The sequence below is a fragment of the Carya illinoinensis genome, chromosome 4, assembly GCF_018687715.1.
Source record: "Carya illinoinensis cultivar Pawnee chromosome 4, C.illinoinensisPawnee_v1, whole genome shotgun sequence".
In the NCBI taxonomy this organism is placed as follows: Eukaryota; Viridiplantae; Streptophyta; class Magnoliopsida; order Fagales; family Juglandaceae; genus Carya; species Carya illinoinensis.
The window spans coordinates 10,520,642-10,548,034 of record NC_056755.1 but is presented as its reverse complement, the minus strand read 5'-3'; the positions used below and the strand labels follow the sequence as shown (position 1 = coordinate 10,548,034).

At 37.1% G+C, this 27,393-nt stretch overlaps 1 protein-coding gene across 2 annotated transcripts in view; it reads left to right on the top strand.

The window, feature by feature from the left end:
- Positions 1-4,836: 4,836 nt before the first annotated feature.
- The window catches only part of LOC122307191 (developmentally-regulated G-protein 3), a 54,344-nt gene continuing 31,787 nt past the window's right edge, over positions 4,837-27,393 (top strand). Inside the window, exons 1-8 of one of the 2 annotated variants that reach the window (XM_043119881.1) lie at positions 4,837-5,048; positions 7,179-7,232; positions 12,025-12,198; positions 14,857-14,928; positions 15,563-15,622; positions 25,132-25,241; positions 26,147-26,446; positions 26,930-27,121. In XM_043119881.1, the coding sequence (XP_042975815.1) occupies positions 5,007-5,048; positions 7,179-7,232; positions 12,025-12,198; positions 14,857-14,928; positions 15,563-15,622; positions 25,132-25,241; positions 26,147-26,446; positions 26,930-27,121 (1,004 nt within the window). In that variant the 5' untranslated portion in view covers positions 4,837-5,006. The remainder of the gene's footprint in view (positions 5,049-7,178; positions 7,233-12,024; positions 12,199-14,856; positions 14,929-15,562; positions 15,623-25,131; positions 25,242-26,146; positions 26,447-26,929; positions 27,122-27,393) is intronic. The other variant, XM_043119882.1, reaches the window with a different exon arrangement.

Here is a 27,393-nt window from a genome sequence, read left to right as displayed (position 1 = left end):
TGAATATTTTCTCTTCTGTATTTTTTTCTCTCTCTCTCTACTTCTTCATCCTTTGAATTCTCTCTTTCCTCCTTGCAAATCAGAAGGGCAGCTTTGTTAGATATTCTTTGAGTATTTTTTGGCTTCTCTACAGAGAAAATTCTGTTATGCCCAAACTCTATTATTTATTAGCTGCAAGTGAATTACGAGATAGTTGGTGGAATGTTAATATGATATTCAGATCATTAAGCGACATTTTTTTTGGTAGCAAATTAAATGGTTGGTGGAATGTTACGGGAATTAAATGCTAACTTCATCTACCTCTATGCCCCGAGAAGACACAATATATCCTAAAACTATACCTTGTTGTACCATGAAGTGACATTTTTTTCAATTTAACAACAATTATTTTTCTTGACATCTTTTTAAGATAACTTGTAAATTAGACAAACATGCATCATATGTTTTCCTAAAGATTGAAAAATCATCTATAAAAACCTCTAAATGTTCTCATTTAAGTTGCTGAAAATGCTTAACATGCATACTTGAAAAGTGGCCAGGACATTGTATAGCCCAAATGGCATTCTCTTGAAGGTAAAAGTCCCAAAAGGACAAGTGAATGTAGTTTTCTCTTGGTCTTCAAGGGATATCTCTATTTGATAAGAGCCAGAGAAGCCATCTAAAAAACAATAATATTCATGCCTGTCGCATTTTCTAAAATTTGGTCAAGAAAAGGCAAGGAAAAATGGTCATTCCTAGAGTCGGCATTTAATTTCCTATAGTCTACGTACATCCTCCTGCCTGTGGTTTCTCTAGTAGGCACCAATTCTCCCTTGTTATTTGCCATTACAGTTATATCAGGTTTTTTTGGAATAATTTGGATTGGCTTAACCCGCTTGCTATCAGCAATGAGATAGATAATGCTTATGTCTAATAATTTCAAAACTTTATTTTTTACCACTTCTTTCAATGTGGGGTTCAGTCTCCTTTACATCTCTCTTGTGGGTTTTGAATCCTCTTCCATATATATCCTATGTGTGCAAATAAGAGGACTTATACATTTGATGCCAGCAATAGACCAGCCAATGGCTGATCTGTATTGTGCCAAAATTTCCATCAACTTACTCTCTTGTTTAGGGGTTAAGAGTCCAGAAATCACTACTAGAAATGATTTTTCTAGCCCAAGGTAGGCATATTTCAGCTCTAAGGGCAGTGGATTTAATTCAAGCACTGAGGTCTTTTTATTGGAGGGTTGTGTCGAGACTTGTAGTACTGGAAGTGGCTCAAATTTGAGCTTCTATTGCATCTCATTTGAATTTTCAGTAGAATAAAGAGAAGAGAAATGATTAGTGAACTTAATTAAATCAAGGGAGTCTTCTAAATCCACCAAATGTTTATCACAATTGTAATTTAAAAAAGAGTTTTCAGCAAGTAAGGATTCTAATGCATTGGCTTTTTCAACGTCTTCAAGTTTTTGAGGTTGCCTGAACAAATTAAAGATATTCAGTTCTAAAGTCATATTCCCAAAATTCAACTTTAAAACTCCACTCTTCTAATTAATTATGGCATTAGAAGTTGTTATGATTGGTCTTCCTAAAATCATAGGTGGTGAAGAATTTGAGTGGGATGACAACTTCATAGTCCAATACCACAAAATCTATAAGGTAATAAAATTTATCTATTTGGACCAAACCATCCTCAACAATACGCTTAGGAATTTTTATGGATCTATCGGCAAGCTGCAAAATGATCGAAGTGGCTTTTAATTCCCCTAGCCCCAATTGTTCATATACACTATAAGGTAACCAATTAACCCTCGAACCTAAGTCTAGCAAGGCTTGACCAATCTTATAATTTTCGATGACACGTGACATAGTAGGTGATCTAGGGTCCTATACTTAGGTGGTGTGTGATTTTGAATAATGGTACTAACTTGCTCAGTGAGAAAAGTCTTTTTTTGCACATGTAATTTGCGTTTCACAGTGCATAAATCTTTTAAAAATTTAACATAAGTAGGAATTTATTTAATAGTATCAAGAAGTGGAATGTTAATCTTAACTTGCTTAAAAATTTCTAAAATTTCAGCATTGTGTTTTTTTTTTTATACAAAGAAATCAAACGATGTGGAAGATGTGTAGGTATCGACATGCATCATTATTTGAATCTAAATTGTTTGACTCACCACTAATTAAAGGAGGGTTAGCATTTTTACTTGAATTTCCTGCACTATGGGTAGGGATATCCACAACCTTACATTTTCTCAAAGTTGTAATGGCTTTCAAGGATTTGATATTGGCCCCTTCACCATTATTCTGAGATGATTGCCCTTATCCTTATGGATTGAGTTGGGTTTGAGCTGGGAATACGTCATTCCCTTGCTTACTTAGAATAGTGGTTACTCTAATGATTGTTCCTTTGATGTTGTTGATGGCTTAGGAGTTTTGGTTGTTCATCGTGGTCTAACTTTGCATAAATTATTGTAGGCTAACAGTTAGCTGCTGGATGGAGTCTTCCACTCCCTTTTTCTACATTGGAGGGGGCTGATTTGCAAAATAAGAGGGTCCCGAGTGTTGGCTAGCTGCTACATAGGGGGTATTGACTTTGTCCTTGTACAGATGGCCCACATTGCTCATTTTTCTAGCTGAAATTTGGATGACTCCTCTAACCTATATTGTAAGTTTTAGAATAAGGTTCAGAAAATTTTTTAAAAATCATATGTACTGGGTTGAATTGATCAAGCAAAACTTCCTTAAAAGTAAGAATTGTTGGGCATGCATTAGTTACATACCCTGGATATGCACATATGCTGCATTTTTCAGAAATTGATGGTAAAACATGCATTTCACTGACTTTCTTAAGCTCTAGAGAATCTAACCTTTTCGACAATATTAATGCAAGTCTAGCATGTAAATCATCATTTTCTTTCAAATGATATTTACCACCCCTACTAACATATTTCTGATTTTCAGATTTATTATACAAGTCGAAAACATCTTAAGATTGTACATTTTCAGCTTAATAATCAAAATAATCAAAGGCTTCATTGGGCTCTTTGTTGAAAAATTCATCATTGCACATGATTTCTACAAATTGCCTCATTTTTTGTTCAATCCCTCATAGAAAAAACTAATGACCTCAAATTATCATATCCATGGTGAGGACATTCATTTAAAAGGTCTTTGAATAGTTTCCAATAATGATAATATGTTTTCACATCCTTTTGGCAAAAATTTATTATTTGTCTTTTCAAGCATTTGTTTTATGTATGGAAAAAAATTTCTTTAAAAATTCAGTTTGCATTTTTTGCCAAGTCCCAATAGATTTTGGTCTTAAAAAATTTAACAATGTCTTAGCCTTGTTTTTTAAGGAAAATTGAAACAATTTTAATCTTATTACCTCCTCAATGCATGTTCTATCTATAGATGTGAAACACACTTCTTCAAACTCTTTGATATGCAAATAAGGATTTTCAAATTCCATGCCATGAAAATGAGATAGCAATGGAATCATCCCAGGTTTAAAGTTAAAATTATTTGCCTTCAAAGGCTGAATAATGTAAGATGATAGGCTGGTCCTAACAGGCTGCAAGTATTTTCTAAAGGTTCTGTTTTAGTTTACCATCTCTCTATCATGATGTTAATTCTTAGTTATGTTGCTATGAGTGTCAAATGATAATTCAAACAAAATGGATTCACTCAATGATGAGGTTAATGATTTTGTCCTTATAAGTCTAAATATGTTATCTCTAGTCAAACTAGACATACAAACTCAGCAAAATAAAAGAAAACAAAACAGATTGCAAACAAATAATAATAATAATAATAATAATAATAATAATAATAAAAAAAGATAAAAGCAAACAAGTTAAATGAGAGGAAATAGGTATCACTCAGGTTATGAAGAGGTTCACAACTCTATAAATACCCTCTCAGCGTTTAGAAAAAATACTCTGATGATATCAATTGTTTCCGACAACGGCGTCAAAATATTTGTGAATGTTTATTGTAAAAATATGATAATCTAAAGTAACATTTTTAAGATTAATTTAGTTGCACTTTTGCGTAACATTTTTTTTTTTAAATTAATTGAATTCTCTGCCATTAATTACTTCTGTATTCTTGCTTATGGCTATCAAACTATAGCATCTTTCATTTTCTTAGAATTTTGAATTTTTTTAATTGAGGTTATTTGTGTAAATTGTTATCAAGGTTATCTTTTTTTGTATTATTGGAATAAATTATTAAAATTAAAATTTTGATGGCATTACAAATTACACAGCAGTTTGAGAAAAGTTTGGCTGCCTATAACATATAGTTGAAAAAATAACTAACACCAAATTTGTTTAAAACCAAAAGACAAAAAAGAGATTATTCTTAAATATTTAAGAAAATTGGAAACTAATAGTCTTAGAAATATATTATATTTAAATATAACGAAACAGATTTATTTATGCAATTTTTATATTTTATTTTTTTAGGAGCCAAAGGCAGAGTGTTTTTTTTTTTTTTTTTTTTAAATTCTATATATCATATTAACATCTAATTTTCATTTTATTATATAAAATATGACATATTTATTATTATTAAATAATATTTTATTATTTAATAATAATAAATATACTATATTTTATAAAATAAAATAAAAATAAGATGAGATTATAGAATAAAGTATTACTCAAAATCTCATTAACCAAATGACACAGTTGGAACATTTGAGCACAACCTCGTCCTAGATGCATAAGCTGACAGGCTAGAGGTTTGGACCTTGCGGCCCAAGATTTATTGGGTCTGGGCCTGACACGTAGTACACAAGGATCCAATCTCATTACGCAAAAGAAGCCCGAATTCATTATTCTAGTACCTTCTTCTTCTTCTTCTTCTCCTTCTCCTTCTCCTTCTCCTCCAGCATAGGGAACCATTTCACGACCGTCGCAGCTCTATCGCAGCCGTCGTACATCTTGATCCGGGACACACTCATATAGATTCTCTCTATCTTTCTCTCTCTATATAAGATTCTCTGCTTCAGAAATGTCGACGGTTATGCAGAAAATCAAGGACATCGAAGATGAGGTAATTGTTTTCTTCTGAGCTCTCAGTAAGCGAGAAAAGTTACAAGATTGGTTCTAGGGTTTTAAAAAAATGTAACATGTTCTACCTGTTCCGATTTCAAGTAAGCGTACAAGTGTTGAGTTAAAAATTTAACTCCGTGTTTAGAATCTATTTGGTTGCTAAAGAACCAGAGGACTGTGAGGGGAAGCAAAAGCATAATTTCCAGCGTTTTTGTGTCCTTCAGTTTCGGTTTTCGTATATTAAAGAATCATGCAATTAGGTAGCCTGATTTTTTTTTTTTTTTTTTTTTCCTTTTTAAGCTTTTCTGGTTTTCGTCCTCTGAAGTCCCAAATAACGACAATGTACAAAATGCTGTCCTAATTTTCCCTCTATCTTTCATCTTAATGAGAAAATGGAAAAGACAAAGAATAGGAATTAAGTTTCGTATCCTGTTACTTGTGTCACCGTGATGCGAACTTTCAATTGTCATTTCCATAATCTGAGTTGAATTGTGGTTTTGATATGACCCATATAACTAGCGATCTTGAGAATTAAAGTGTGTGTGTGTGTACGTATGAAGCTCATTTCTGATTCCTTTACGTACTTTTTCTGCAAATATAGAAGAAGAGTTATGGCTCGCCAGTTTGTTGTCATAAAATATGAATTTGTCTTGTAGAAGAGTATGTATGTAGTTATGTGAAGTATAAAGCAAAATAATGAACACACTAAACTCTTTTTTTTAAAAGAAATTAACACCTTAAACTTAAAACATGATGAATAAGACTTGAAAGAAATAAAACATGATTAACACCTTACTTATAAACAAAATGACGAATAAAACTTCTTGATTACCTATAAAAAAAGGAAAAAAGAAAAGAAAAGAAAAAACCCATGATGAGAATAAAAAAAGAGAAATAAAGATGTTAGGAAGCTCTTGTTTAATCTAAAAGTGAATTAAAGATCATCGACTTTAGCTTCTTTAAGAAAGCTCAACCTCCTCCAAACTTTGATAATGTCTCATTCACCAAATACACCAAAAGAAGCAAAGTGAATTAAATTACATTGTAAAATTCCTTGCAATTAGGGCTGTAATCGAGCCGAACCGAGCCGAGTTTTGGCTTGGCGAGCTCGGCTCGACTCAAAATACTCTAGCTCGAGCTTGAGCCCGAGCTCGAGATTTTTTTTTTTAATTTCTGGTTCGAACTCGACTCGATAAGCTAAAATCTTAACTTGAGTTTGAGCTCGAGCTCGTCCCACAAACGAGTTCGAGTCGAGCCGACCTCGAGTTCGAGCTCGATTTTTTTTTTGAATAAAATTTAATAATTAATAAAATAAATAAATAAATAAATAAATAAGAACTAATATTAAATTTATACAACTAACAAGTAGAATCTCTATTAAATTATAAAATTTTAAAAAATTTATAAATAATTAATATCTAACTAGTTGATATTTATTCAAAATAACAATATATTATATGCCCATATATTATTAATACATACACTTAATATAATAGAATATATCTATTTCATATATGGTTCCCACATATTAGTATATGAAATTATTAAATTTTATCAGTTAATTATTATACAAATTATAAAATATACCTATGAAGTATATTTACTATATAGACATAAGTAATTAGAATACATATTATATATTTAATTATAAAAGTGGTATGCTTATATTATTAGCTAATACATATATACATGCATAGGTGTGTGTATATATTTATCAATATATGAATGAGTTTTAATCGAGTTGAGCTAACGAGTCGACTCGATCGTAAACGAGCCTTAGTCGAGTCAAGTTGAGTTCTGTCGAGTATGTGTCATTTACAAATCGAGCGAGTATCTGCTTTAACGAACGAGGCTTTTTTTTTCACGAGTCGAGTTCGATTCGAGTTTAACCGAGCGAGTACCGAGCGAGCTATTGAACAGACTGGTTCATTTACAGCCCTACTTGCAATGAATCAACAAAGCAGTAACTGGTTGTTTTGCTGCTAAACAAGTTTGTAATCATATTTTTCATCTTAATAAGATTCTGGACCACATGTCAAACAGGTAGATGATCTTGTATACTGGTCAGGAGATAGATGTGAAACTTGTTTAATTAATTAAAATGTGAATATGGCTTTCTTGTTTTTTGCAGATGGCAAGGACTCAAAAGAACAAGGCTACTGCACATCACCTGGGTTTGCTTAAGGTAGATATTAATGCCCCTCTACATTTTCAATGGGAGGATGTTAAGAATATTTATATTCATTTATCACTTATTTCTTGTACCTTAGAGCCTGTTTGGATACTTACTTATATATAAAAAAAGAATATATCAGAATATCTATAATAGAAGTGAAATAGTTTGTGAATAAAAGTGAAATAGTAGTGAAAAAGTAGCGAATAGTTTGTGAATAGTAGTGAAATAATTTGAGAATATCTGAGAATGGTTGTGTTCCCAAACAAGCCCTTAATATATATATATATATATGTTCTTTTCTTTATGTGGAAAACTTTGTAGAGTGGCCTGTTTAGGAGCATTTAGAAATTTTGCACTTGATGAAGCTATCATTAGCGTCTTAGGAAAATATATGCTCATTAAAGTCACCTATCCAGGCTCGATGGAGGTGTTGGTACTTGGAAACCATTTCAGCAGAAATGACCAACTCACTAATCCTAACATTTTTGTATGTAAACCAGATCCGACTAGTTTGAATATCTCAGTCAGAGGCAGTCTCTAGTCCTGTTTGGTCATCATGTTTTGAATGTCGGTTTAAGATGGTATGATTGGGCTGCTTGTTAACCTATATTAGACTGTGTTTGTTTCGACATAAACTAAGGAAAATGAGAAAATGTACTCAAGTGAAAATGTTTTCTAGAAGAATTGTTGATTTTCTGAAGTTTGGTTGGCACCTTGAAAATGATGCATAAAAGAATTTCTGATGTTTGGTTGCATTGAAAATCATGATTGTAATTATTTGACTTCATAAATAATTTACCGATCAAAAAAAAAAAAAAATTATAAGACTTCATATGTTATAATTTGATTCGTACCTATAAGAAAATATTATAATTTGATTCATACATATTAATATATTTTAGATAACATAAAATCTAATAGTTTTTAAGATTATTTGCACTTGGAACATTTACTCAGTAAACAATTCGCTGTAACAACCCCTTGTGGTATGATTTTATTAGAAATCGCATCATCCGTTAATTTTTTTTCTATTACCGCGAACGTAAAACATGTACTCAATCACAGACCGCCATGTCTCAATTTAATTTTTCTGAAAATAATTTAATGGAATATATGTTTTTTTAAAAAGGAATATGTTTATAACAAAAAATTAAAATCGACATGTGGACCTATGATTGGGCCATGTGTTTTATTTGAGTGGAGAATGACTTCTATCTTTTAGGAAAATGACTTACAACATTGGAGAGGGATAAGTCATTTTCCACCTCAAACACATGATTTTCCTATTGACTCACTAGTAATTTTCCGTTGACCCCTCTTTTTTGCCCTTTCCAAACAAGCCAAGAGAATATTTTCAGTTGAAACAAAAAACCGCGTTAGTCTTTTTTGGTTAGGGAAAAAAAGCAGTTGAAAGAGATTGTGAAAATGAAAAATGTCCTGGAGGCTCCTGGTATTCATGACCATGTGGATTTCTTTGAATAGCTGCTTATAGAACGAGAGGGGTGGAGGCCAAAGCTTGATGGACTCGATTTTGACTCTATTGAGCCACATGCAGCGTCTTGGTTGGAGAGACTTTTTGAGGAAGCAAAGATCTACGATGTAGTAAGAAGAATGGTTAAAGACAAAGCACCAACTCCAAATGGCTTTTCAATAGGTTTTTTCCAAACATGCTGGAAGGTAGTGAAAGAGGAAATAATGAATGTGTTTCAGGAATTGTTCTCGGCTGCGAAGTTCGAGAAAAGCCTAAATGCTACTTTTATTGCGTTGATCTTGAAGAAGTTTGGAGTATCGGAGGTGAAGGATTATAGGCCCTTTAGCCTCGTTAATGGGGTGTACAAAATTATTTCCAAGGTGCTCGCAAACAGATGAGGGGAGGCCTTGGGTAAGATAATTATGAAGCCACAAAATGCATTTGTAAAATCCTGGATTCAGTGCTTATAGCCAATGAATGCCTGGATAGCAGATTAAAGTCTGGTATTGTAGGGATTATATGTAAGTTAGATGTGGAGAAGGCATATGATCATGTAAACTGGGAGTTCCTTTTATATTTGCTGGGGAGATGTAGTTTGGGGAGAGATTGTATGTGGATCATATGGTGCATCTCAACTGCAAGGTTCTCGGTTTTGATTAATGGCAGTCCAGTTGGTTTCTTCAGCAATTCTCATAGCCTAAGATAAGGAGATCCATTGTCCCTGCTTCTCTTTGTTATCATCATGGAGGCCCTTAGTAGGATGCTATCGGCCATGGTTATGAATAGTTTTGTGGCTGGATTTTTGCTTGGTAACCACAATTGGGGCCTTATGACTATATCTCATTTATCATTTGTAGATGACACACTAATATTCTGTGAGACAGATCAGAACCAGCTAAAGGCATTGAAGGCACTCTTAACTATACTTCGAAGCAGCATCAAGCTTGAAAGTGAACTTCGATAAATCAGAGTTAGTGCCAGTTGGGAATGTTAGCAACACTCAACAATTGGCTAGCACACTTGGGTGGAAGGAAGCCTCTCTTCCCATGAAATATTTGGGATTGCCATTGGGGATTGCCTCATGGGCTTTATCAATTTGGGATGCAGTTATCAAGAATATATAATGAAGATTGACAAGGTGGAAGAAATTGTACTTGTCAAAAGGTGGCCGGATGACTCTAATTAAGAGTACTCTTTCTAACTTACCAACATATTTTGAGTCTTTTTTTCCACTTCCAGCTAGTGGCATGAAACGGATTGAAAAACTCCACCGTGATTTCTTATGGAGTGGGGTGGGAGATGAATTCAAATTCCATCTAGTTAGTTGGGACAAGGCGTGCAAGCCAATCTCTTCAAGTGGGTTGGGTATAAAAAAATGAGAACTTTCAATTAGGCCCTACTTGGGAAATGGCTATGGAGATATAAGATGGAACCAGAAGCCTTATGGAAATTGGTGGTTGATTGCAAATATGGAAACTTTTGGGGTGGTTGGTGTACTAGAGAGGTGAATAGGGCCTATGGAGTGAAGGTTTGGAAGCACATTAGACGAGGGTGGGGGTGTTTGCTCGCCATACTAAATTAGTGGTGGGTGCGGGTTCTCAGAAGAAATTTTGGAGGGACATATGGTGCGGAGATGAGGCTCTAAAGGATTATTTTCCATCCGTTTTCTAGGTGGTGTGATCAAGAAGCTTTAGTGGTGAACCTCATGGTTTGATCGGGGGACCAAGTCCAGTGCAACATCACTTTTAGTACATCGGCTTAAGATTGGGAAGTAGACAATTTTGAGGCTTTCTTCAGCCTATTGTATTCCGTGAAGCCAAATGGACAACGAGCGATACGCTATGGTGGACATCTGCAGGTAAGGGTGCATTCTTGGTTCGATCCTTCTATAAGTCCCTCACACAATTACCGAATATTCATTTCCCATGGAGAAGAATTTGGAGAAATAAGGTGCCTCCAAAGCGGTCTTCTTCACTTGGACAGCTGCCTGGGGCAAGATTTTGACAACCGATAATTTGAGGAAGCACTGGGTCATTATTCTAGATTGGTGTTGTATGTGTAAGAAATCCGGCGAGACAGTGGATCATCTCTTGTTACATTGCAAGACAGCTACAGCCTTGTGTATTGAAGTGTTCAGCTGAGTAGAGTTAACTTGGTTAATGCCTGCCACAATGGTTGAGTTATTGGCCAGCTGGACACTTCCGAGAGGTGTTCCACAAATCAAAGCAGTGTGTAAGATGGTCCCTATCTTCACTATGTGGTGCATATGGCAAGAGTGTAACGATCAGACATTCGAAGATAAGGAGCAGACACTAGAGGAACTTAGATCTTTATTTTTCCATACTTTATTTCTATGGGCCATAGTTGTAGACTTTAATGGCCTAAATTTTCATGATTTTCTTCTTTCCCCTACTGCGGCCTAGATAGGTCTTATTCTTGTATACCATCTTGAGTACTTGGGTTATGCCTATCTTTATCAATAATATCGTTTACTTATAAAAAAATATCCTATCATTTATATTCATTTAATGCATCATGTGGCCATTTTATTGGACGGGGTTAACTTTAATGATTTTTTATGCTTCTGTTTCTAGCTCATAGGTTGTAATTCTCTTGTATATTGCATGTGTAATTGGGCTTTGCCTAATTATGAGGATCAATAAACTTTCTTACTTATAAGGGAAAAAAAAAAAATTTATGGGATATAACTGTCCAGAAGGGCACTGATAAAAGTGTAAGGTCCCTTGTATTGTTTGCCTTTGCCATTTACTGCATTATATGAGTATTTTTGTATAAAATCACATGGGTCCCTGGGTACTTGTAAGAGCGACTACTCTCACACATTTGTTTATGATGTAATTATGTAAAACAATCAAAGTTATATTGTGTTGAAATTCATGATATTTTCTGGATATTTTAATTTCCTTGCTCTAAGATGGTATTTGTTTAGCTGGAAATATGGTGTTTACTTGTCGATTATAAGTTATAGATGTGGGTTTATATGCTGATTCCATGGTGCTTTAATATCTTATCGTTAAGGCCCCGTTTGGTTATCCAAAATATCTCATCTCATTTTATCTCATCACATCATTACAACTTTTACAAATTTTCACACAAAATATAATAAAAAATTCAACTTTTTCAAATCCCAAAACAAAACTAACATTAAAAAATTATATTATAATAATATTTTATTTAACTTTTAAAAAAACATCTCATCTCATTTCATCTCATCAGTGTAACTAAATGGGGCCTAAGTTTCTCAATTTATTTTTTCATCCACTATTGTTTGGTAGAATTGATCTATATGTCAATGATCATCTGTTGCAGGCTAAACTTGCAAAGCTACGGAGGGAACTCTTGGAACCTTCCTCGAAAGGAGGTGGCGGTGCTGGTGAAGGATTTGATGTTACTAAAAGTGGAGATGCAAGAGTTGGTCTAGTGGGATTCCCTTCCGTTGGGAAATCTACACTGTTAAACAAGTTAACAGGGACATTTTCAGAGGTATGTGTGTTGTTTATCAACTCAGATTTTATGCTTTCATCATTGAGCTTTGTTAAGGCTAATATCACCAATTGGCTTTCTTGTTTGTATGGAACAGATTACTTAGTGTTATACTTTGTTGAGGTTTGCATTCTAATGGCTTGTGAATATTTATCATCTTACTTGAGGAATGAGATAGAAGTTGTTGGCTGCTCACCAATTCTTCAGATAACTTTGTGTAAGGATTCAGATAATGGGCACATGGTGGGAAAAATTGCTTTGGAAAATTTAGGCCGCTCTCAAATTTAGTTTATTGTGGTTTCCAATGACTGGTGCTGTTTTTCAGGTTTAGTTTGTAATTAGGTGTTTTCTATTATATGTTTCCCGTGTACTTGGGCTATGCCTAATTATGTGGTTTTTAATAAATTTCTTACGTATAAAAAAAATTTAGTTTATTGTGATAGTTGGTAGCAATAGCGTCATCATTACTAATAAAAAAAAATTTGGTGGCAATGTTATCATTATTACGATTATACAATTGATGAAAAATATTTTAATACACAGTTGGATTTCTTAGATGTTTTGAGTGTAGTTCCTGCAGTTGTTTTGTGAATTACTCTCTTTTTATAAGTAAAAATATTATATATTAACAATAGGAGTAACCAAGTACAACGGGTGTATACAAGAAAACACCTAGCCCATTACTAGAGAGCCCGTGAAAAACTACCCAAAATACACCAAGCCTGAATTGGAATGGAACACACATCTCCAACCCCAACCCTTTGTTTCCCATAAAACTACTATGCTACCCGAAACTTCCTCAACGGGAACCTCTTCACAATGCCCTCCCTTTAGTCTTCTCTCGACTTGAGCTGCCACCCTTAGCGTCGCAGTTGATTGCCCAAGAAAGGCGTTTTAATTCCATGCTTTTCTTGAAACTTGATTTTGTTTCAAACGCGTGGCTTGCCTCAATCGTAGTGAGTAGTGTTTTAAATTGGTCTTCACATCCTCCATGTGAAATCTCCACGATATGCTGAATTTTGTTAACTTTATCAAGAAGCCAATCCCCATGATATTCTGTGAATTACTTATCGAATTAATGAAAAGATTGTGTAACACCCCATTGAAGGCCCTAACCACATTTGCGCCTATACTCTAAAAGGATTAGTCAAGAGTTCCATTGGAAGTATTATGAAGAGCAAAAACTTCTCCCTTCCAAGCAATGTGGGATCTCATATACCACATATACTCATTAGTCAGTATGGGGTATTACAATCTCACCCCCATAAATTCCTGACATTCTCGTCGAGATAGTTATTTATCAGTGGCACGGCTCAAGTTTCACATTTATAGTTGGGATAGTCTTTGATACCATTTGTAACGTCTCATGGGAGCTCTTAGCCACATTGGGTCCATATTCTAAAAGGCCTAGTCAATGATACAAGTGGAGTCCCATGGTAACCATTACAAAGAGCAAGAAGTTCTTCCTCTTTGGCAATGTGGGATGCGATACACCATGTACACTCATTCGTTAGTATGGGGGGTATCATAGATTGTAGGTGCAGTGTATTTTAGATGTAACTTTATGCTTTTATCTAAAGTTTTGAATACTGTTTCGGTTACCATTTCAGTTAAGGCACTGAAATGAAATATTTCGGTGTACCGTTTTGGCATTAATTATATATTATATATAAATATTTATATGTATATATGAACTAACAATTAATAAAATAAATACATATATATGTAAGTGTGTATCATGTATATGTGTATATATATAGAAGAATTGAATATTTATAAAATGAATATATGTTGAAAAAAATCACAAACTTGAGTTAAGACAAAAATAAAGAAACAAAATAAAAGAATAGATAAATTATTAAAAATAATGATATTTAAAAAAAGTAGAGAATGATGGGACATAAAGTTATAAAAAAAATTAAAATTATATAAATATATTTATATTTTAGAATTAATTAAATACGGTTTGGATTTAAACTTTACAAAAATGCTATTAAATTATAAAAACTGTCCGAAATGGAATGGGTACCAAAACGTTCAATTCCGGCTGAAATGGCTGGAATTTGACCGGAATGGCCGAAACGTGACTGGAATTTGAAGCAAAACGGAATGGGTTGATAGATTGTACTGGACATTACACCGGAACAGCAAATTCTGGTCATTCCGGCTGGAACGAAATGGAATTCAAAACCTTGCTTCTATCTATTGCATAACACTATGGATTATATTCCTGCTTTGAGTTAAAAGAAAAAATCCAGAAAGTATATTAAGGTTAGGGGTTGACATTTTCAAGATTAGACGATTTGAATGGATAAAGAGATATTGGAAATTGGAAGTTTAATAAGCACCTCAAGCAACAGGTGAAATATCCTCGTTTGAAAATGTGCAAGTAGTAGTATCACTGTGTACAATATCTCATGCAAGCGAGCAGCTCATAGGCTCTAGAGTGTCTGTCTGTGTGGATATCTAGGCTTGTTTATTATGTACACATGCCTTTCTAATGTTGAACATGTTTATTCTTGTCATTGTTTCCTTTTGCTTCTGTTGGAATGAAGGAAAGGGGATAATGGTGAAACCTTTTTATCACAAAATCATCTTGTAGGTTATTTCCATGGTTCTTTTGAAGGCCATATTGTTTTTTACCCGTGTGGTTTGCAGGTTGCTTCCTATGAATTTACTACCTTAACTTGCATCCCAGGTGTGATCACGTATCGAGGAGCTAAAATTCAGGTAATATCATCCAAAACAGCTTGTTTCATGTGTGTATTATTTTCCGGAAGATTTGATCTGTTTTGAAAATCAGCTATCTGATATTACCAAGGGGAGACTGGGTTTTGATCCCCCCCTGCTTTTTTCCCCTTTGAATAGTTGTAAATTCTCAACTACAACTAATGAATCAGACTTCACTCAAAAGTAAGATTCAAATTTACACCTCTCATATTCTCATGGGATGATTTTGTAAGGTTTAGATGATTATACTATTTTTCCCTGCATTCCATGCTGTTGATCATCTGTTCTATTTTTTTAGTTTTTCCCAAGATAGTCTATTTTGGAACGTTAATGGACAGGGATTTAAAAAAAACTTCAAACTCATTTTCCCCAACTTTACACCTAATTTTTCAAGTATGATACCTTATTCCGTTTTAATGTCGCTAGCTTTAAATTTCCATGGTTATAGTGTCTACTCAGATTTGTCACAGATAGCATATGAGTTGTGCAATTGTATAAATGAAATCCCTTGATGAGTAAACTCTAACTAGGTTTTTCCCCTTCATGCTTGCATTTTGGATGCTTGCTTGTTGAGATAACTTCTCTCTCTCTCTCTCTCTCTCTCTCTCTCTCATATTTTAATTTTGATTGGTAGTTGTTGGATCTCCCTGGAATTATTGAGGGTGCTAAGGATGGAAAAGGTAGAGGAAGGCAGGTAAAACCTTTCCACCCAACTTGGATGTCCGTTATTATTTGTTGGATCTTTTTTTTAATTTTTAGCAAAATGGTGATTTTGTTTCAATAGGCTAGTCTTGAGGTTGCAATGTGTCAGTTTTGGTTAGGGGTGAAAACCAAAGGTATTGGTGTGGTTTTAGTTCAAAACCGAAACCGCACCGATATCTTGAAAATGTGTAAATCTTGACCGAAACTGGCAGATGTAAGGGGAGAAAATCTATCAACGTTGGTCTTGGCATAAATCTGATCGGTTCGACAGTGTCTTTGGTGGTGCGATGAGATAGAGAATGGAGAGAAGTGAACATCGTCATCAACGATTGTGCCACTGCTGCATCCACGTCGCAATGAGAGAGGAAGGTGTGATGAGTAGATGACGCCGCAATGAGAGTGAGAGAGAGAGAGAGAGGGGGGGCGGGGGGTGATGGAGTTTGAGAGGAATTGAGGAAGTCGAAGGAGAGAAGAAGAAGGAAGGGGGGTGTAAGCCCTAGGTAGAAACGAACAGCACTGTTTCATTTTTTTTTTAAACTAATGGTTGAAAACAACGCCGTTTGACTCACTTAGGTGAAACAGCGTTGTTTTATATGTGTATAGTTTTTTTTTTTGATAAGTAAAGGTAATTATATTATCAAAAAGGAGGCAAAAGCCTTATACAAAGATTAGTGACCAGTTCTATGTTTGATCCATGGCTATAAGGAATTCATGTAATCCCAAACCATTGAAATCAACCGCTATGGTCCATGTACAAAGAGTTCTAAAGAAAAAGACTATCAAATCCTCCATCGATCTCTCTTTGTCCTCGAAAGTCCTGTCATTGCGCTCTCGCCATAAACACCACATGATGCATATAGGGATCATCTTCCACACCTCTTTTATTTGTTGATTTCCTCTCAAATTATTCCAACTGGCCAGAACCCCGACCACCGTCTCCGGCATCACCCAAACTAAGTCCAATCTGCCAAAGACCTCATTCCATAACCTTCTTGCTACCTCACAGTGTATTAAGAGATGGTTCACCGATTCACCTCCCTTCTTACACATGCAGCACCAATCTGCGATGATCACCCTACGCTTCCTCAAGTTATCAGTTGTGAGAATTTTACCCAATGCTGCAGTCCACACAAAGAAAGCTGCTTTGGGTGGCGCCTTATGTCTCCATATCTTTCGCCATGGAAACTGACCAGGTGTCTCTTGAGAAAGAGACTTATAGAATGAGCGTACCGAAAAAGTACCTTTAGCTGTAGGTATCCACCAAAGACTGTCCTGTGAATTACCCGGTTTAATAGAATACAAAAGGCTGTAAAATGCTTCAATACTGCTCATCTCCCAATCTTGTGCCGCCCTACTGAAGTGGATGTTCCATTGAATTTGCTCCCCTGATCTTTCCAGTACATCAGCCACTGAAGCATCAATATCTCTTGCAATTCTGAATAAAGAAGGAAATGATTCCTTTAGAGCCACATGATCACACCAAGTGTCGTACCAAAACTTAATACGGGTTCCTCCTCCTAACCGGATTCGAGTATATCGATTGAAGACCTCCCACCCTTTTCTTATATGTATCCACAAGCCCACTCCATATGCTCCTCTCACTTCTTTTGTACACCAACCCCCCCATAGGTCCCCATATTTGCTCTCTATTACCGTCCTCCACAAGGTATCAGGATCCTTATGGTATCTCCACAGCCATTTACCTAGTAATGCCCGATTGAAGGTTCTCATATCTCTAATGCCCAAACCCCCATTCGAGATGGGGCTACATACCTTTTCCCACTTAACAAGGTGAAATTTTTGTTCCGCTCCCAGTCCCCCCCACAAGAAATCCCTTTGAAGTTTCTCCAGCCGAAGAGCAACACTTGCTGGAATAGGAAACAGAGACAAAAAATATGTGGGTAGATTAGACAAAGTACTCTTGATTAGAGTAATCCGTCCACCTTTAGACAAGTATAATCTCTTCCATCCGGCAAGCCGACGTTCCACTTTCTCAATTACTGACTCCCATAATGACACCGCTCTCGACGCCGCCCCTAGTGGAAGTCCCAGATAAGTCATGGGTAAAGATGCAGTCGTGCATCCCAATATGCTAGCCAACTGTCTAAAATGTGGAACACTTCCAATAGGCACCATCTCAGATTTTTCCAAATTGACTTTCAATCCGGAAGTTACTTCAAAGCACAGGAGAAGGGCCTTCAAAATTCGGAGCTGGTTAGGATCTGCTTCACAAAAGAAAATAGTATCATCTGCGAACAACAAGTGAGAGACATTAACAAGTCCCCTATTCGGGGAGCCGATCTTAAAACCAGTTAGAAAACCACTCGTAACCAAGGCTGATGACATCCTGCTCAGTGCCTCCATCACAATAACAAAGAGTAAAGGGGATAACGGATCTCTTTGTCTCAAGCCTCGTGTACTACGAAAGAACCCAGTTGGGCTTCCGTTTATCAAGACGGAGAATTTCGCCGTTGATATGCACCACCTAATCCAAGAACACCATCTCTCTCCAAACCCGCATTTCCCCAAAAGATCCAGAAGGAATTCCCAATTGACATGATCATATGCCTTCTCCAAATCCAGCTTGCATATAATCCCTGCCTCGCCTGTTTTCAACCGACTGTCTAGGCATTCATTCGCAATAAGAACTGCATCTAAGATTTGTCTATCCTTAACAAAAGCATTCTGAGGTTTCGAAATAAGCTTTCCCACTACCTCACTCAGACGATTCGCTAGTACCTTAGAGACAATCTTGTAGACCCCACTTACTAGGCTAATAGGTCGGAACTCCTTAATCTCTTCTGCCCCTACCTTCTTTGGAATAAGTGCAAGAAAAGTAGCATTAAGGCTTTTTTCAAACTTTCCGGCAGAGTAAAACTCGTGGAAAACCTTCATGAGGTCATCTTTTAATACAGCCCAGCAAGATTGGAAAAAACCCATCGAGAAACCGTCAGGGCCCGGCGCCTTATCTTTTACCATTTTCCTTACAACTTCAAAAACCTCCAACTCCTCAAAAGGCCTCTCCAATCGGTCTACCTCATTATGTTCGATGGAATCAAAAGCAAGCCCTTCTAATTTAGGTCGCCAACCCACCTGTTCAGAAAGTAAATGCTCAAAGAAGTCTACTACATGGTGATTTATCACTGACTCATCCCGGCACTCCACTCCATCAATTTTCAGCATTTCAATGTTGTTGTATCTTCTATGTGAGTTAGCTATTCGGTGAAAAAACTTGGTACTTCGGTCTCCTTTCTTCAACCATAACGCTCTTGACTTCTGACGCCATGATGTCTCTTCAAGAACTACTATTCTTTCCAGATCTGCTTCCAACCCCTTTTTTACAGCTATTTCTTCTTGTGTTAAGGGCCGATTTTCTTGTATTCTTTCCAAATCTTGGATCTCCAACTCCTTGCTTTTTTTACGCTCCCCTATATCTCCAAAAGACTGTTTGTTCCACTGCTTTAGGTCTTCTTTTAAAGCTTTCAATTTACCTGCAAAAATGAAACTAGGGGTTCCTTGTATCTGATAAGAAGACCACCATTGTCTGACCTTTTCCTCAAAACCCTCTGCCTTCAACCACATATTTTCGAATTTGAAGGACCTACGCCTCCTATGAACCCCTCCACAATCCAACAAAATAGGCCAATGATCCGAACTCAAACGCGACAATCTCTTTTGCCACACATCTGGAAAGTGGCATTCCCACTCTGGTGAGATAAGAAATCTGTCTAGTCTAGACCATGTATGATTATTGGACCAGGTACAAGCTCCCCCCACTAGTGTTAAATCCACTAGATTCAAATCAAAAATACACTCCGAAAAATCAGTCATAGCTGGCCTCATTCTTCGATTCCCAAAACACTCTGTTGGGAATCTAGTTACATTGAAATCTCCACCTATACACCAAGGAAGGTCCCACCAACTATGTACTCCAGCCAATTCTTCCCACAACAATCTTCTCTCATGGTCTAGGTTAGGACCATATACACCTGCAAAAGCCCACTTAAAGTCGTCTTCCACGCTTCTAAAAGAGCAAGCCACCGAGTAAACTCCCACAAACTCTTCTATTTTCTCCACCACTCTTCTATCCCACATCACTAAAATGCCACCCGATGCCCCTTTAGCTGCCAAGTATACCCAATCTACATATGTGCAGCTCCATATACTTCGCACCATATTTCTACTAATTAGTTTCAGCTTTGTCTCCTGTAAACACACTATATCCGCCTTCCACTCACGTAGTAAGTGTCTTATTTGTAGACGCTTACTAACCTCGTTTAAACCGCGGACGTTCCAAGATACAATTTTTGGTTTCACTTGGAATATGTCACCCCCTTCCCTTTGGTCCTTTCCTTACTAGCACTTCCTTCCGAATTCATGGACCAATTTAACCTCTTCAACTCTCTCTGTTTTTTTGACTCTGCTTTTCTATGTTGATGATGGCCTGATTCAATAACTGTAAGAAGAGCCATGAATTGTTCTTCGTACCCTTCACACCTCAATCCCACCAAATGCTGAATTTCCTTTACCGTATTAAAAACCCAATCTGAAATCCTAGGTTGTTCTGGACTCAAGGAGTTTAGGGGTATTGGCTCACTCTCTTCATCTTGTGTTGCCCCTGCTACCACAGCTATCTGTAAAGGAACCATACTGTTCAGAACTGCATCCATGTCTTGAACTCCCTGCCTATGGAAAGTGTCTTCAACCAACGAAGCTTCTTCCACCCCTATGATATTTAAACAGCCTTGAGAATGCCTTAAGAGCATTTCATCATCAGAACACCCCAACTCCTCACTGACAGAGCCCACCGAGAGACCATTTTCTGTTGCCGGCATCCCACCAGCCTCCAAACACAAGAAGGCGTCGTTATCCTGCACATCCACCGTCGGAAGGGTCACCAAGCCTCCCATCGGCGAGTTCTGTTCCATTTCCGGCGAAAGAAAAGAGGCCATCTGCCTCGGAAGGTGATTTGAGGATTCTGTCACGGTTTTCCGGCCACTCCACTCAGGCGTACCGTTGTCGGAGAGCTCCACCGTCAGCATCGGCAGATTCTGGCTCACCTTCGACGAGTTGCCCTGCACCGGCGACCGTCGCGCCTGCTCCGACGAAGGAGCACAAGGCTCGGTTCTCTCCTGAGCTGTGATCTCTGGGCTGAAGACCGGCACATGGGCCGTGACTTGGGTGCCCGGTATCTTTTCGGGTTGACCCTGGGCTGACTCAGGCTTATGAGTCGTGGCCTGGCCCAGGCTTTTGCCTTGATTCAGACCAACGGGCCACGGGCTGGGGCTAGGTTGTTGTGAGCCTGAGCCCTTTTCGGAAATGCCAATAGGCTGGGCCTTGGGCTGAGGCCCTATCTTCAGCCCAGGTTTTTGTCTCCACTTAAACCCATACTCCAAAATCTCCTTCCCCTTTCCCTTACCCGTGGGCCTCAGAACTTGGCCCGGCCCCTTCCATCCCCTCTCACTTATATCCCCTGCCTTATATTGCCCGACCACCTTTCTCATTTCAGTCACCTCCCACTGCAGTTGCCATACCTGTCTCTGCAGCTCCTCAATTTTCCTTCCCACGTCTCTGTCACCTACACTGTTTCCTTTTGAATAATGTACACCATGAGTGCCTCGAGGCCATCTCCTGTCAGAGTTTACCACGCCACCTCCCATACCATCATGGACCAATGCCTCCTTATACGACCTCATAGTTGTCTTCCATGGCTGAGCACCTCCATGCATGCCGGCAGCCCTTCCTTGTCCTTCCATCACAGCTTCCTCCAGCACATCTCTCATTCTCTTCCATCCACTTCCCCCTTCCTCTTCCGGAATGAAAATGGAACTTTTCTTTCCATCCTCCCTGTACACAGACACCACAATGAATCTTCCCCTACCATTGAGACATCTCTGAGCAAGCAAACGTCGATGCCCTTCCCTGATGGTGCTATAGACTTCCTTTTGCTCACCACTTAAGCATACTTCCAAGGTCTTACTCAGCCACTGAACAGAGTTTTCTTCTAACCAAAGCTCTTGTTCATTCTTCCATTTTCGCTCAATAATACGAAGATGTTTGCCTACCTTAGTAAGAATAAATAATTTTGACTCTATCACAAGTTCTCTCAACAAACCCATTACAACAGCACCTAAAAACCACCTTAACTCCTCATGGGAGTTGCTGTGTTGGTGTTTACGCTAAGAAAATTTCTCTCAGAATGTATGGAGAGAAAGTTGGATCTGTATAGTCTTATTATTAGAAGTATACAAGTTTTATATGTGTATAGTTAAAAAAATATATAATTATATGATCGGTCAGTTTAGCGGTCCGGCCTCAAATCGGCCGATGGTGGTTTTGACATAATTCCACCGCTGGCCGACCAGTTCTACACTGATTTTGGCCACTTCCGTGCTTCGGCGGCCAGTCTGAGGCGGTTACAATTGGTTTAGCCAGTTTTTGTACAGCCCTAGTTTTGGTACTTTGGGTGCAAAGTGTAAAACCCCTTGTAGTTTCATGGTGTCAGAGTAATTCTTCATGAATTAACTTATACTTGTGAGATATTTGTCTCAGGATGTTTTCATTATTCGTTGTGACCTCATTCTAATTTCATGTTTATTTAAAATAAGTAGTGCTTTAACACCAGGTCCTCAAAGAACAGTAGTGGGAAATGTTAAGCGTCTTAGATGTATTATTATGTGGTTGGATCCGAGCATTGGCAATGGTCTAGCCAAAGCCAAAGCCAAAATTTGCCTAAAGCCTTTGCCATTTGAGATATAATCTCACATTGGATTATCCATATATTAGCCAAAATAATAATATAATATTATTTTTTAATAATAATATTTTATTATTAATTTTTTTTTTCATATTTTGCAACTACACTAACCATATGTTAATTAGTAATTTAATTTTTACTTAAATTATTGTTTCCCAACTTTTTTTTTTCTCAACCTAATTATCCAACAAACACGGTTATTTGTACTACTTCTATTATTTAAGATTTCCCTTTTTATTGTTAAAATGGACATTGATTTATCTTATTTATAAGCTATTGAAAAACTTTCATTGTCTTCTAACAATCCTGTCCAATACATTCACAAAACTGTCCAATCCTGTCCAACAGATTTTCTGAACTAATTATTGTGTGGTCTGCAGTTTTTTGAAAAAATCTGAACGTTCCAAGCCATGCACATTTGGAGTTAATCTGTTACTGTAAAAGAAAAGGGCCAAAAATTGAACCAGAGATGCCTTTCAACATTAGAATGCCAAAAAGCAGAAGTCTGGTACATGCACAACTTGATCATACACAAGTTCAAGTTTGGAAATTAAATCCAAACCATACACAAACCAGCCCACAATCCAAATACAAACATCTTGGAAATTAAATCCAACCCACCAGACCTGCCCACAAAAGAGTAACATCCATTTCCACAATTCCAAAAATTAACAACCCCAGCTGCCAAAGTTGATCTAGTGCTACTCCTGCATGCATGCTGTAAAGACATGAACATGGTGGGGGTGGGGGAATAATATTACAATTTCTGTTTTTCACATGCAAACCACATTAATTTCTGTTGTGAGGAATTTTAGTGATAACTTTGCTTGTGCAATGACTATATCTGCTCTTACACATCGAACTAATTATCTTATTTACACTGGAGCATCCAAGAAGAACTTAGAATGTTTATTGTTTATACTGGAGTTGTCAAGTTATCTTGTTTACACAAATATCCACATGCTAATTCATGTCTAATTTTTGTATGACAAGATTGAAGCCTACACAGAAAGAAATTGAACCAAGCCTACACAGACCAGAAACTAAGTACCAGACTACAACGAATTTAACAATTACTTACCAGACTACAACAATTGTGCATGCTAAAAAACACAGCAATCAATACCCTTTTAGAAAACAGGTTAAAATTTGAGCATGGTGATTGTTAGAACCACTGTCCCAGCACAGACCAGCTGCCACAATGTTATGAACAACAGATCGGTAAAGCAGCAAAACCCAAAGCAAGAACACTTTAACAAAACCTAAAATAAAAAATCCATCCAATAAACGTACGGCACAATCACTGGTGAAAAGCAAGCGTTTTAACTAGTTCCGTGTAGGGAAACTTTCGAGGGTGTGGTGCATGGGACCGGGGTTTACTCTGCAAGGGTGGGTCCAAAGGGCCCTGCCTTGGAGAGGTTCCCTGACATCTACGGCACAATCACTGGACAACCATTAAAATCAGCAAAATCACAACCAACAAGAGCAAAGATCAGCAAAAAATGAAGTAAGATCAAAGAGAAATTCTAGAAATTGTTACCCTTGGATATATCAAAACCGAAATAGAGGCTCTAGGAGAGGTAGTCTAGTGCAAAATTCAAAGATCCTCACAAGGTGCCGTAGCACAGGCCGTTTGGTTCTAGCTGCCGATTGTCGGTGTAGATCGATTGTCCTAGTTGCTGTTTGGTTCTTCACCCAGGCCGAGATAGATCATATTGCACAATGGACAACGAAATGGAAAAGGGGACAGAAAAAGGGAGAGAAAGGAAGTGCCGAGCGAAGCTCTATGAGAGAAAGAGAGAGAGGGACTTTCAGGCTCGAGAGAAATGGAGAGAAACTGAGAGAAAGGGAGTGTTGGGCTCGAGAGGAAGGGAGAGAAAGGAGACTGCAGGAGTAGAAAGCGTGGGAAAATTGGCCCAGCCATTGGAGATTATTTTTCAATAGAATATGCTTTTGGTTGGTGAACAGTGACTTGCCAAGTATGACTTTTGCTTTTCATTTACTGTAGCTCATAGTCTCACTTGAAGGGCTTTAGCTAGTCCAATGCAGCTGATTTAATAAAAAGTGAGCCATATTTTTGGCTTCACTGGCATATGGCTAGTCCAATGCCAGTGCTCTAAGACTTGGGGCTTACATGGATCTGACAGATACACGCACCAACCTCCAGCACCATACATTTAAGGGGACTTCTCTCAGTAAACATGACTCATTTTTTCTTCTTACGCTTTGATTGCTGGTTCCTTTCAAGTACATATAGTATGGAGCCATACAACCAGACCTACATAGTGGAATGGATTCAGAATGTCCCAAAATGGTTATGAAAGGTTACATATGTTGTTTCTAGAAGGATACTGTATGTTGGCTATATTCAGCACACTATCAGAAATTTTGATCTTGGTGGTTCATGAGTCATTTATGACGATTTTGTCAAGATCAATTTCAATTAGAATTTTAGAGACAGCGAACATATCTTTCACATATTGCGTGCTTAATCATAGTAGTTTTTTTTACCCTATCTCTGTAAGACCATGGGGGCATCTAGGGTGTGAAATGGTTGTGTTATTGAAAAAATCATATTAGTTGAGGTTTAAGTCCGGTGGACAATCTATTTAGGGAAAATAAAATCTGATGGACAAATCTGTTTGGCACACAAAGTTTACATGGTACAGATGCCTATTCTGCAAGTGTATTCTTGATATGCCTGTCTATTTAGATTTTCTATTTAACTGTTATTGCAAATGCAGGTTATCAGCACTGCTAGGACATGCAATTGCATTTTAATTGTTCTTGATGCAATAAAGCCAATAACTCACAAACGCCTGATAGAGAAAGAGCTTGAGGGATTTGGCATAAGGTAATAAATGCATAGTCAAAGTTCTTTCTTTTTACGTGTACTTATGCATCATGTATACTAATATGGGTCTTCTTTTGGAAATGAGTTTTCATATATGGTTAAAGTATCCTATTTTTTTCGTCGTTCATTTTTCATGCTGCAATCTAGGGCTTGGCTTGGGCGAGTCGTAGTCTTTAAAAAATATGGGATACGAAGCAACCCTTGGTATTCTTCCCAAAAGCCACCTGAAGAGCACAAGCCGCTTTATAAGATGAGTGAAAGGCTAAATATCTTTGGTAAATTACCAGAAAAGATGTTAGTAACTTCTTTTAAAAGCTGGAGGGCCCCTGAAAAAGCGACCAAACAGGGCCTAAATTTGATTTCTCACCCATACGATTCATATAATACAACCCTCAGATCTCTATTTGCTCTTTCCATTATAAAAATTCTCAAAAGTTGGGCCTCAGGCAGTTTTTTAGAACTGTTAACAGCAGCAGCACATAGCTGTTTCCTCAGCTATGGTCATTTATTTTGCAACCCTACCAGACCTCTCTCATCACATCCTATACAGATGCTTATCCACAATATTTTTCTGAAACTCCAACTCTAGCATTCCCATTAACCATGGGTGATAGCCAGTCAGTAGCATTAGATTATGCTTCTGATTTTTTTAGGGTGGAAGGGATCCCTAGTGGCAATATATTGAATTAGCATGTAGATAGACCAATTTTGGTGGGTGGTTGGAGGTTTTCAGATTCATGTTCCAATAATCTGTGGACATGTGCAAATCTTGATCTCAACCACTTTCAAATTTGCTTCAATTTTGCTTTGCTCCTCTCTCTCTCTCTCTCTCCTTTTTTCTTCTTCTTTTTCAAATTTTTCTTTATTAACTATTTGAATTTTTTATTTTTATTTTCTGGGTACAGGTTGAACAAGGAACCACCTAATCTGACTTTCAGGAAGAAAGATAAGGGTGGAATTAATTTTACCTCAACGGTTACCAGCACACTTCTAGACCTTGAAACTGTCAAAGCAATATGTAGTGAATACAGAATTCACAATGCCGATATTACTCTTCGTTATGATGCAACTGCAGATGACCTCATAGATGTCATTGAGGGCAGTAGGATATATATGCCTTGCATCTATGCCGTGAACAAGATTGATCAAATTACCCTGGAGGAGCTGGAGATTTTGGATAAACTTCCTCACTACTGCCCCGTCAGGTATGTTTTTTTCCCTGTACTGAAACTGTCCGTATTTTGGACCTCCCTTCTTTTTTATAATGCCATTACGAGTAGTACATAAGATAATTGTTGCAATAAATTGGAAATCTTTTTAATAATTCCATCACGAGTAGTACATAAGACAATTGTTGCAATAAATTGGAAATGTCGGTCATTATTTGTAATGGGGACAGCTTTCATAATTTGCTTGTATCCATCATTTGTGCAAGTGGTAATTAGGTGAATTCTGTGTATACTTCCTGTGTATTTGGGCTATGCTTTTTTCTATTAATAAAATTTTACTTTTACTCATTAAAAAAAAAATTATGGAGATGTCCTTTTGATATGTAGATACAACTTTTAACTTATCCAAAAAAAAAAAAAAAATGTAGATACAACGTTTGCTTCCACACAGTCTCTTCCTCAATAATTTGGCATTCTTCCACACATTTCTTTTGGTTGATTTTTCATAATTGTCTGCAGTGCTCATCTGGAATGGAATCTGGATGGTCTGTTGGAGAAGATATGGGAGTATCTTAATTTGACTCGCATATACACAAAGCCTAAAGGGATGAATCCTGACTACGAAGATCCTGTAATCCTGTCATCAAGGAGGAGGACAGTTGAGGACTTCTGCAACCGAATCCACAAGGATATGCTTAAACAATTCAAATAGTAAGTTTTTCTCTCCAAACGTTCGTTCTGCCAACGGTTTTAACTTGCAAAATGTGGAGAATAAAATGTGAAGAACATGCTTAAACAATTCAAGTAGTAATCTCTAAACTTTTTATGCTATCAAAGGTTTTAACTTACAGATGTGGAGAATAGAATGCTCCCCTTGCTGTCGTTTACTTTCTTAGTTTTGTAAAGGTTAAGGAAGTTCACGACTGGGATAAGCATGAGTTCCTTCTTTCAATGGATCTTTTCCAACAGCACAGGAAAGAAAT